At 41.7% G+C, this 13,173-nt stretch overlaps 1 protein-coding gene across 4 annotated transcripts in view; it reads right to left on the reverse strand.

Moving 5' to 3' along the window:
• Positions 1-12,535, reverse strand: part of LOC121721059 (ensconsin-like) — a 38,363-nt gene extending 25,828 nt beyond the window's left edge. Inside the window, exons 1-2 of one of the 4 annotated variants that reach the window (XM_042107639.1) lie at positions 12,003-12,522; positions 5,767-5,862 (exon numbers count right to left, since the gene is read on the reverse strand). In XM_042107639.1, the coding sequence (XP_041963573.1) occupies positions 5,767-5,862; positions 12,003-12,497 (591 nt within the window). In that variant the 5' untranslated portion in view covers positions 12,498-12,522. Of the gene's footprint in view, positions 1-1,611; positions 3,312-4,981; positions 5,529-5,766; positions 5,863-12,002 lie in introns of those variants that run through there. The other 3 variants (XM_042107638.1, XM_042107642.1, XM_042107643.1) reach the window with 3 other exon arrangements.
• Positions 12,536-13,173: the final 638 nt, after the last annotated feature.

Consider the following 13,173-nt stretch of genomic DNA (forward strand, 5'->3'; position numbering starts at 1 on the left):
GTAATCTGGCCCTTCAAACCCCAAATGAGTCATGTAATGCATAAAGGACCCCTGAAGAGTTTTTACCTTAAAATAATGTTTCCAAAATCATTTTGAAAGCCCATAAACTCTTAACAGTGTTAATGGCATTTTGAGCAGGTCTTATCGCTTTGAAAGTTTACTGTTCAGGTAGGAACAGAGAAACAGACAACAGAATTATGTTGCTTTCTTATTGTAGTGTATCATATTATCAAGATGACAAGTTACTTAGTGGCCTGCTGTGATGAAAATATGTTTCACCAGCACTCACCAAAACACACCACTCCACTTGTATATTTGATGCCAGACAGGCTCATAATCAAGCTGTTCTATATGCATGCCTATTCATTTACATTTTCGACCAAATCTGCTGTTATGTTCTATTCCCTAAGAATATTAGGCTAACTTGGCCAGACTCCCTCTTACAATGTAAAATTAAAATTGAAAAGAATAAACTGCTGTACAATAGATAGACAGGGCACCCCATTTCTTCCCTTTGAAGGCTGATTACCCAAACTTTATTTATCCTTATCCTTGCACACAATACTCTGTGGGTATTTTGGTATGATAATATATATATATTTTTTTACAACTTTGAGTTAATACTGATGTCAAGCCAATGTTTTTTGTCTTGAAGATAAAATGTGATTGCTGCCAGGGCTGGTAGGCCTACCACTGAATGTGTAAACTGGCCTGACACTGAAGGACAGTTTATTTGCCCTGCTGTAAATAACTAATACAATAAATTGTTTTCACAACTTTTTGTGTGTTTAGTTATGTGTAGTAATTCCTATAGATTATTTGAGACATTTGTTTTAGGCTATACAGTGGGTCAATCTGATGTAGGCTATGTTGCTGCCTGGGCTAACATGCCACTACAGATGCACAGAGGGTAGGCTACAATCAAAATGATAAAAACATAATAGCCTAGCTAGGCTAGGCTTACCATCAAGGCCTAGCCTACTGTGTAAAAATCGCCAATATCCTTAATGGTAGCCTAAGCGACCCACTGAATCTGACACAAAGTTTTGTTTGACTGGCTGCGACACAAGATAACAACATTGACGCCAAATTGCATCTAAACTCGAACACGACAGTGTCATACTTTCCATTAATAACACATGACAACATCCAAAAACGTGTTAAAACGCCGTGGTCTTCCACTTTCTTTGACAACATTTTCATTTCATTCACCCTTCGGCAATGGGCGTCTAGGCACTCGCGCACAACATCCTCCGTTCATAAATATTCACGCTAAACTAGGCCCTGGAAACTCAGAAACCATATATCCGGTAACACAGGAAGTACGTCTTGGTTTTTCCCAGGCTAGCTCCAGAGACGGTTGATAAAGCTAGACACACACGCACGCGCAAGCACACTTGTACACACAGGCACGCACATACAAGCATACACAAAAATTGCAAGAGTAAGGGGTGGAGTAGAACATGGAGACTAATTGACAAGCGGGAGAGGATGAACAGGACTGAGCGGCGGTCGTATTCTGTACCGCTTTGCGGTACATCTAGTTTGTGAATACGTAACGCCGGTACATATATTCCGTTACTCCAACACTGCTGTAACAATACAACATACCTTGGTGATGCTGCGTCGAATATTACCTCTTCCAAGACTAACAGGGTTATGGCAGAACTTTTTCAAGGCCCTGGGTGTCTTCGACGGAGTAGGCTCACGGTCTCGTTTATCAGAATGACCTTGCATGGTTTCTACTGCGGAGGCTTCCTCGTTCTTTTCATCCTCCACCCATCTCCAGTACACCGGCAAGTCACGTTCAAGTCTCGATAAAATGGTGAGACACCGCTGACAAGTTCTTTTTGACTTTCCTGGTGTTTTAACTACCGCCACTCCAATATACCGTAGTCTCTCGGCAATGCTTTGGGGTTTCCTCTGTTTTTCGAAGATGTTTGATGAATTTACAAGCACGCCATCAATTCTCAAGTTCTTTTCGCAAAAACGGCAATAGTCGTTGTGCTCCATTATCATAACCGCATAGACAGACTGTAGCCTATATGATTTGTTGGCTTACACGAATCTCTCCATCAGACTTTTTCACAACAACGCACAATGCGGGAACACTCTTTTCCGTCGCTCTGACTACGTCACCATCTTCGTTGCTCTGATTGGTTGTAACGCTATCCTATTGCGTGTCAAAGAAGACAATCGTTTATCCCGCCCCTCGGATTGAGCACTGCCTATGGGGCATTATTTGTATGTTGTATTGGCGAGATAACTGACATGACAATACATTTTAGCAGATGCATAGCAATGACCTAAATCCAATGATTAGCCTACCCAATGTGCTATGAAAACATTTTAGAATGCACAGGCAAAGATCCTTGATTACTAGCTCCGCTTTAACCCTCTCTGGCACAGGCTACCTGGCAGTAGTCCATGACATCGCAGCTTTGGGGTCATGTAGCCATTGACATGATTTACATGATTTAGGCCAGGGGTCTTTAACCTTTTTCAGCCCAAGGACCCCTTGGCTGAGAGAGACACTGAGCATGGACCCACCCCCCCAAAAAAAAAAACCCAATAGGCCTGATATTTGGAACTAAGTGTCAGACACACACACACATACATACACACACCCCTACACATGTTAACATGTACATTATCTGTAACATGGGTAATTTTTAGATCGTTTCAATTTATTCTGTTTATTATTGAAATTTTTTCTATCTATGATTAATCATGGGACAACAATATGGGCTGTTGCTGAGCGACACAGATTGGGCAACGTAATTACGTAATTTCTATCTGAACGATTTGGATACTTATGGGCAAAGAGACCATCCAATCAGAATGCTAGCAATGAATCACATGACCAACCATCAGTGAGCTTCTGAAATTGTCAATAAAGACCAAGGTCACGATAGAGAAGTGAGGGGAAAAGAGAAGCTTTGTATATGTTTTTACTCCGCTAAGTGTTTATGTTGAAACCCAAAATGGACATTTTACTTCATCAAATGCTTAAAAAAAACAACTAATATCTATTTTGTTAAGAACACATCGTTTTTTCCAGTAAACTGTTAGCTGCCATTACTCCATTGAGATTGAATGGGATTTAGCTAAATAGCGGTGGTTTTGCTAACAAAGTTGCTAGTTGTCTGCTGCTATTAGTTGCACTGTGTCAAAAATTTTCCGGTGCATCATCAGCTATAACAATCACAGCTTGAGTATAGATGTAATATCAAAGTCCTTTTAGGCAAGTCCCTCCACTCACGGCCATATTGCAACGCTTTTTGGGCACTTATCGGGCATCCTATTCGGCAGAAATGCGCGTGCGCAAGGCTTCACGACACCAAGCTTGCTCCAGCGGCGTGTTCACAACACATGATTGGCACGATGTCTTCACAACACACCATATGATTGGCTCAATGTATTCACATCACACCACATGATTGGCTCAATGTATTCACATCACACCACATGATTGGCTCAATGTATTCACATGTTGACGTTTTGCCGAGGAAGGGGTGGGATATGTGTAGACAACGGCCATGCGTTACAAACTAACCCCATGCATTTCTATAAAGGATTTTTTGAGTGCTGTGTCTCCTCATTAGAAAGTCTCTGGTAATATCTCATAGCCTACCTAGTGAGAGGTCGTCTGACCCTGGAGATTCTGGGGCAGATGGAAGTCACTTCTTTTGGTTTTGACACTAACTAAATGGTGCATGTTCCCACGGTGATCACATGATTGCATTAAGACTCATGTAGCCTGTATGATATTTTATAAACGAATATAAATAATCTTTTCTACGTTCTGTTTATGTAGCATATATGATGTTTTTCATTTTTCTGAAGAGGAAAAAAATGCTTCAGATGAAATAGTTTGGCGGACCCCCTGCAGTACCTCTGAGGACCCCCTAGGGGTCTCAGACCCCCGGTTTATTGTTTATATTATTTATCGGTCACTGGTCTATTACATTTGATATGCGACCCCCCCCAACATACCCCCCAATACACAGCACATTGTCTCATGAGGAAGCTTCTCCAACACACATATTGCACACTGCCCTCTCCCCACATACACAGCACACTATCCCATCTCCCCTGTCATCCCCCCCTGGCAGTTGGGTTAGCCCCTTGAGCCGTGGATCTGTCCAAGGTTTCTTCCTTGGTAAGGGAGTTTTTCCTTGCCCCTGTTGCTCTTGGGTGCTCCTTGTTGGTGCCCCCCAATCCCAATCCTCCCCCACCTTTCTTATGCAGCCCTTGCCACTTAATCTACTAAACCCCTCTTCTCTTCTGCACTTTTTACCCCCCCCCCCCCCCATAAATGCACAAATAGGCTGACACCAGACATAATTTCACTGCATTTCTTACTTCCAGTAACTATATGCATGTGACAATAAACTTTCTTGTATCCTTGTACCCCTCCATGTAAGCCTTGTAAGACCACACCAACAAATTTAACTTTTAACCCTTTCCAAATTCCTACCATACAGCTCCAGTTTTATACTTCAATCTATTTTCTTCCTATAGTAAAAAACATAACCTTAGTCTTCTCAATAGAGAATCTAAAACCCCCATTTCCTTCCCCAATCCTCCACTAGGGTTAGAGCTTCCTGTACCTTCTTCAGGGTATACTTCACATTTCCCCCCCTTTTCCATAGGCTACCGACATCTGCAAATAGTGACTTCAATTTCTGGCTGAACATTAGAAAAAACACCATTAATCATTGTGTTAAAGAGCAATGGACTAATAACACAACCCTGTGGTGTCCCATTTTCTACCAAATACTTTCTAGATGTTTCTGTCCCTATTTAAACATGAATACTTCCATTATTTAAAAAGTCCATTGCCCAGTTAAACATATTTCCCCCAATTCCTAACATATGCATTTTGATTAAAAGACCCTCCTCTACCGATAGCATGTCATATGCATTTTCCACATCTACAAATACTGCCACAACAGTCTCTTCACGATTTGTACTTTACCTCGGTGATACTTTGTCGAGCACTGTTCTCAGTTGTTGGCCTCAACAATTTAGTAGCTGGGGGAGCAGTAGGTGTTCGTGGTTGGGGACGCAATTTCGACGGAGTCGGTTCCCTGTACCGTTTATGTGCGGCAGGCGCCTTTGCACTCACTAATGTTTCTGATGAAGTTGATTGCTCAGAACTCGGTTCTTCTTCTGCTTTTTGCCATCCTCTAAAAGTTGCCAGAGTATCTTCGAGTCTGCCGATCAAGCGAAAGCACCGCATGCATATCCGAAATGATCTTCCCTGAACTTGTAACAATGTTAAACCTAGTTCTGTAAGTCGTTCGTTTATACTTTTTTGGTTGGCTTCTTTGTTAAAAATAAGTTTGCTGTGCACAATGTTGCCTTTTATCCGCAAATTTTGATTGCACAGACGACATTCATCATTTACCGACATTGCGCTTATTGCACTGCTGCTATATCCAAAAGATGTTGGATGTTCCGTTTTGGTTTTCCCTGCGTCGCTCTAATCAGCGTCACGGGTTGGCTTCGATGTGAGTGGTTGAAGTAGCACGTCAATAAAGATGACGGACAAGTGGCTTATTCAATCATATGCAAGAATTTTTGATAAGGCCCATCTGGCGAGAGTCAGCTAGGTGGAACGAAATTCATCTGGCGACAGTCAGGTTATGAAAACATGGCTAGTACAATAAACCATATCATTAACTGATGTTGCTCCCGGAGTAACTGGTGGGCAACATGCCTGTAATGAAAATCAGGCTGTTCTGCACGGTCACTGGATACCTTGGTGATGCTGCGTCGAATTTTACGTCTTCCAGGACTTGTAGGGACCGCTGTCACGTCATCCGGCGAAATATTCTTTGGACGCCGCCATTGACCCTACACATATAGGTGGTGAGACAGGTCAAGAAATATGGTGCAGGGAGACAGTACTATACAGTTGATTTTCAGAAGGTGGTTTAGAGTAGTATAAATGAAATATAAATATGTGCACTGTATTAGCAGTTACCCTAAAAGAGCAGAATAAATATGGCTATGAATAACAATGTCAGTTGATATTATTTTAAATGTTGGTGACACTACATTAATAAGGAGAATAGCAATAATAAACAATAATGTGAATGCAATATCAATGGGCAATAAATGGAAATCAGCAAATACTATAACATACAAAAAATGACTCAGAATAGCCTAAGTGCACAGTGAACAAATGTCTTTACACCCCTGTTGACAGGTGCATGCAAAAACACAGAAAGCAGACAAGGATTCTGTTTTTATAACACATGTATTAAGCAATGAACATTTGAAGATGTCTTGTTTTGTTCTTTTAACACCAACATTATGTGCAGAGGTTATAACATAATGATAAATACATGCTGTCACATTATGAATATATACCCTGTCTTGTCTTGCACATCAGAAGCAGCAGCACTATATGCTATTACATCGTTCACCATAGGGACTAGGTATTGTGGATACTATTGTGGATACACCCGTTAACAGTCCTTGCGACCAATGACATCCGGATCAACTACAAACTTTTGATTGATTTTCAACAATGAACAGTTAGTTCAGTGTAATATGTTCAGCTCTCTCCCCCATCTTAAAAAGTCAACATTATATATGGTCCTATTTTTACATTATAGCCTACATGTTATAGCCTAACCCTTATCTATAGTCCCGAGGTGCAGTGAAATGGCGTCATCTGGTGGTCATACAATTAACCCGCTATTAGACCCGAAGTGCAGGAGAAGTGGATATTCAACCACGCCATCCTTCAGATCGCAGCGACACGCGTACTTTATGTGCTGTGTCATGCTACCATCTAGTGGTTGTGGAATATTTAACACCCATTATAGTTCTGGGAATAGATGTGCCCTCGATGTGCCTTTGTTACAAATTATTTGGGTAATCCATCTGATAAATTGTGTTTTTCTTTTTATACTTCGTTCCTTTATAAATTGAAGTGTATCATTAAGGTACCTTTTTCAATGTCATTTGAAATTCCATCACCATACCATTTGTTACAGGAATCTCTCTCCATCTAACTTTTCCACAACACAGCCCCCATGGACTCTTTTCCATCGCTTTGACTAAGTCACCTTCTTCGTTGCTCTGATTGGTTGTAGGTTTTGCACCTACGTCATAATGTCACGTCACTGTTTGTTTACAACTGGAGTGGTAAGCAGCGTGGTAGGCAAGAGTGGAAGGCTAGCCTACAACAGTCAGGTTGCATAGGCTACACATAGAATAGTTACAAATAGCTTCAAAATTGAAATTTTAATATCAAATATTGACCAAGAGATGCCGACCACTAGTGTAGCAGTTTGTTTTTTTTAAAGGTGCTCTAAGTGATGCCACACGTTTTTTAAGGCTAAAACATTTTATGTCACTTACTGCAAACATCACCTAACCAACCGCTAGCTGTCTGAGTCCTGAATACACTGTAAAAAAATGTGATCTCTGTGGACAGCCCAGGCTCCAAAAACGGTAACAAAAACAACCTGGGCAAACCTAGCCCATAAAAACATAACAAACTGTTTCAGCAAATCACAGACGAGATGCGCGTAGGAGAGTTTCAATTGCACCACCCTGTGTCACTGGATATTTGACTTTCTCACCAACCGTTCACAAGTGGTTAGAGTGGGGGGTCTGACATCTGACACATTAACCATCAGCACTGGTGCTCCCCAAGGCTGTGTTTTGAGTCCACTGCTGTACAACATCTACACACATAACTGCAAAGCCAACAGTAGTCATACCTCCATCGTCAAATTTGCAGATGACACAGTGATCTTGGGCCTGATTAGTAACAACAATGAACAGCTCTACTTGGATCAGGTTGATGAGGTGGCACAGTGGTGTCAATCTAACAGCTTGCTGAATGTCAATAAAACCAAGGAAATGGTAGTGGATTACAGAAGGCAGCAGCAGAACTACAGTTACACCCCACTAATGATCAGCGGGCAACCTGTAGAGAGAGTCACAAGTTTTAAATACCTTGGTGTCCACATTACTGAAGACTTAACATGGACTGTTAACACTCAATACGTTCTGAAGAAGTCCAGACAACGACTCTACTTCCTTCGTCAGCTAAGGAAATTCAAAGTTTCTACATTCATCATGAAGGCCTTCTACACTTCAGTGGTTGAGAGTGTTCTAACTGGTAGCATCATCACCTGGTATGGGAACTCCACAGTTAGAGATTGTAGTACTCTGCAAAGAGTAGTGCGCTCAGCTGAACGTACTATAAGAACTGAACTCCCTGCTCTACAAAATAACTATTCCAGAAGAGTACTCCTAAGAGCCCAAAAGATTCTGAAGGACTCTTCTCATCCTAACAATGGATTATTCCTACCGCTGAAATCAAGAAGACGCCTATGTACTGAGAGACTCAGGAGAAGTTTTTATCCCCAGGCCATCCGAATTCTGAACTGACACTATACTGACTTTCCACACATTCACTCCTCAGCACTCTCAAACATTTCCCAACTCTGAACTCACACTATACTGACTTTGCACTCATTCACTCCTCAGCCCTCATGACCCCCCCCCCCCCCCCCCCCACACACACACACACACACCTACATGACATTTAGCACATCCCTCTCCCTATGCTACAGACTTTTCATTTATTTTCTTATTTCATCACACGTCAAAAAACACACACACACACACACACACACACACACACGCACGCACGCACGCACATATCTGACTTTCTCCAACTTTTGCACATCTCCATAGAACTTTTTATTTTTATTTTCCTTATTATTTTTGATTTCTCCTCCATCTATCTACTCATGTCCTTGATTGCCTAGCTTATGCAGCCCTTGCCACTTAAAGGAGAATTCCGGTGTGATATTGACCTAAAGTGTATCGAAACATGATACCGAGTGTGAACGTATGTCTCATAGCCCATCTCGGCTTGTCCCCTGCACTCCAAAATCTGGCGCTAGTTAGCCGATGCTACCAACATCTTTTTCAATAGTGGTGCTTCGGCATCGGGCTAGCCATGCAAATAAATCACTGTTTTACACCCATTTACGAGGCTCAATGTATCTCCACACTTCATTGGTAGACTTCAGATTCCAAAAATAATTCAGTGGAAATGCATGGATTCCAGTTGCTGCTACTGGAAGAAACTGGAATCCATGCATTTCCACTGAATTATTTTTGGAATCTGATCCCTTATCATACCTGTTCATTCTTACTCGTTGCTCGACTTATCGTGACTAAATTCAAGATGGCTGCAAACGTTAAACTTCGTGAAGATACTGTCTGTAGAAATCGTCTTGTAAGTAAACTACCAGTGCTTTTTCAAAGTTCTCAATGTCTCGTTTTAAATGTCAGGGCCCTAGGAAGTCTACCAATGAAGTGTGGAGATACATTGAGCCTCGTAAATGGGTGTAAAACAGTGATTTATTTGCATGGCTAGCCCGATGCCGAAGCACCACTACTGAAAAAGTTGTTGGTAGCATCGGCTAACTAGCGCCAGATTTTGGAGTGCAGGGGACAAGTCGAGATGGGCTATGAGACATACGTTCACACTCGGTATCATGTTTCAATACACTTTAGGTCAATATCACACCGGAATTCTCCTTTAATCTACTAAACCCCTCTTCTACTGCACTTTTTAACCCCCCCCAAAAAAAAAAAAAATGCACAAATAGGCTGACACCAGACATAATTTCACTGCATTTCTTACATCCAGTAACTATATGCATGTGACAATAAACTTCCTTGTATCCTTGCACAGGAGCAGCACGGGAGGGAGAGGGAGGAAGTAGCGAGCTAGCTTTCTGTTTTATTTGAAAGTCAACAGAAGTGACGTTACCCAGCATCACTTAGAGCACCTTTAACAGTGGTTTTACAATAGGAAGCAAAAAGGTGACGAAGCATAGTTTTCCATTAGATCCTCATGGTTGTGGAGGATGTGGAGCAGCGGTGAAGTGTTTTATTCTTAAGATCGCCTATGGTGTAGCCCAGGGGTTCCCAAACTTTTCCACGACAAGGCCCCCCAAATACCACTAGGTTCTGGCCAAGGACCCCCTTAATGTGTTATTAAACCCATCGACAATACTACGGCAAATGTAAAAATACATTAAGCTAATCCTAATAATTATTTTAGCCACAAGCACTTCGCGATAGAGCATACAGTGTGTAAAAATTGTATTTGGGGCTTTCTGCTATATGAGAGCTATCGCTCTACTATTATTCAGTCATTATCATTGAAAATATAATGTCCAGATATGCGACACAATATCATAATGACACTGTATAACAACCCTCATAGTAATAGGTATATTTTAAATTTTCAAATGTATTTATTTGTTCCTTTTATTTTTCCTTCCAACTTGCTGAGGCCCCCCTGGCACCCCCCCGCGGCCCCCACTTTGAAAACCACTGGTGTAGCCTATACTGTCTTTGGAAACATATAATCTATGTATGTATTTAGCCTATCGTACAACTATCTACAGTCATCCAAAAATAAATTGCCAGAGATAGGGTAAAAGTGCAACATTTAAACATGGCAAGAATGTATTTTTACGGAACAGTTTGTTATAATTTGTCTTGTGAAATTCGTGTTTGTGAACATCAATCACATGTCATTCCTATTTTCTGTCCTTCTATTTCAAGTTATCATGAGTGTCATTTGATTATATAATCACAACAAATGCTAAGAAATTAAAACTGAATAGGCTTTAGGGTGGCCAGACGTCCTGCTTTAGGGAGGACGGTCCTGATTTTCAATGGCCTGTCCTGCGTCCTGCGCAACATCAAGCAGGATGCATATTTGTCCTTCTTTTTGAGACAGGCTTGAAGAGCGGAGTTCTAGAATCTTTGCTGGGACGCAGCACAACGTCCAATGCCGTAACACTCACTCACTCACACACAAACACAAACACACAAACACACTCACACACACACAACCACTCACACACAAACACACACACACACACACACACACACACAACCATATACAGATGAAGACACTGAAGAAATGCTATACTTTTTGAGCAGTTGAACGTATTTTTTACAATCTCCTTTGCTGTTTACATAAAAGGTTATTAATGCTTTCTAAAAAAATAATGTATTATTATGCATGTTACCTGTTATTTGTTTTTACATTTAAGTCCACACATGTTATAGCCTGGGTTTTCCCATGCTGCCTTGCGCGCGCGATTCAACTGGGATGGGGAAGTCAAATGCTCTCCCCTCTCTAGACTGTCTAGGACATAGGTTCTCAAAGTGCGGCCCGCGGAAACATTTCTGGCGGCCCGTGATAACATCTGATAACATCTGTAACACTGTACAACTGTACTGTGTGCTTTGAAAAGAATGAATCTCCATTTAGTGGTGTTTCGTGGCCGTCAGGTTTTCCTGTGGTGCTTTGGTAGCTGGAATTGGCCCTGAATAAGGCCTATGCGGATAAGAAGCAAGGCACACTGAGACTGTTTGTTCTCAATAAGTTCGTACTTGAAATGGACTGCAACCAGAACTGTTATATCCCAAATTTGTCTGTTGAGGGTAGAGAACCCTAGGGATTGTGTGTGCATTGCAATTTTTCTTAAGATTTTTTAAGAAGTTTTGCCAGGTTTAGCCTCAGTTATGAATTAAAATGTGTTTAATGCAATAAATTTAAACTGTGGAGATGCAACCTGGTCATTAAAATGATTACAAAAAAAAAATTTCCCAGGTTCTTTTTTCCCCCTTTTTCTCCCCCCCCCGCCCCTTTGGCGGCCCTTATTTCAATGTTGGGTTCCTGAATTGGCCCTCACCAATCAAAACTTTGAGAACCCCTGGTCTAGGACAACTAAATAAATAACAAACCGTTAACGTCGTTCACTTTCTATTGGATTCCAATGACAAGTTATTGGCAGAGAGTTCAATAAGGCAGAGCCATACAAGAGCTGCTAGGTTGCTTATCGTGAGATTTTAATGGGCTGTTACATCATTTAGTTAAGTGCATGCAATTAAAGAAGCTGGAACGATTGAACAGACAATTAAACCTATACCTGGGTAGTGGTGGTTTTCCTGGTGGACCTGGGACGTGGACTCGGTGAGTTTGGGCAGGTTTTTTTCGAAGCCCTCGGGGTCTTCGATGGTGTAGGCTCGCGTTGCCTTTTTGCTGCTATGTTGCTGTCTGTGTTTCGGAACTCTTCTTCCCATTTCTTGAATGTAGGCAAGTCCCTTTCCAGTCTGGTAATTCGGGAGGAGCAACGCTGGCAGGATCTTGTTGATTGCCCTGGCTCCTGTGCGACTGTCACCCCTAACAACGCTAACCTCTCGGATAAACTCGGTGTTTTTTTCGATAAAAACATGTCTGTAGAGTGGCCATATATACCTTCTACTCTCATGTTTGCCTTGCACAAACGGCAATAGTCGCTGAACGACATCTTGTATACATAACTCTCTGACCGACCACCTTCTTCCGCGTAGAACTTCTGTCGCTCTACATACGTCATCGGGTATAATTGAAACGATTGGCTATGAGCTAGTAACAGGCGCATTTGACAGACATTCGTAGCGCCCAATAAACGGCTCTGGGCATTCGTAAACCACGCCTCAAATACGAGGGCCTCCGTAACTAACGTATCCATCCAACTTCCGGTCGTCAAATGTCTATGTCGTCTATAATAGTAAACGATTATTAATAGGCGTGTTCGACTCATACGACTTGGTCTGGCTTTCTACGTAAACGTGATCTTCAGAGGCTAGCCGGGAAGAGCTACAACAGAGGGCAGCTCATCCCGGACAGACAGGCTACAGTCTGCCTGACGTCACTCGCGGGAGATATCGCGGAATTTTGTTTGCAATAAATACAGCAGAACTTTCATTCTTACTCAAAAAATGAGCATGATGAGCATGATGACTGGAGAAATAAATTCTTATGATGTAGTTTAAATAAACCACTGTTGTCATACAGTTAACAGGCCTGCATTGTAGCACATAAATTCTATATCAAGTGTTTCCCCTATATGTGTGTATCTATTTAGCCAACAGCAGAAAATAACAGAATATCCAAACGTTTTCAGTAGGCTAGCCTACCATTGTTGCAGAAATCACGTATAAGAAGGTATCCCTTCGATTTCTGTTTATTTTTGCATATTCCAACATAAGGAAGCAGCATGAGACTCCCCTCATAATCCTCATGAGGATCATTTCTCCCAAATGGCCCTATCACGT

This window comes from Alosa sapidissima, chromosome 10, assembly GCF_018492685.1.
Source record: "Alosa sapidissima isolate fAloSap1 chromosome 10, fAloSap1.pri, whole genome shotgun sequence".
Taxonomy (NCBI): Eukaryota; Metazoa; Chordata; class Actinopteri; order Clupeiformes; family Clupeidae; genus Alosa; species Alosa sapidissima.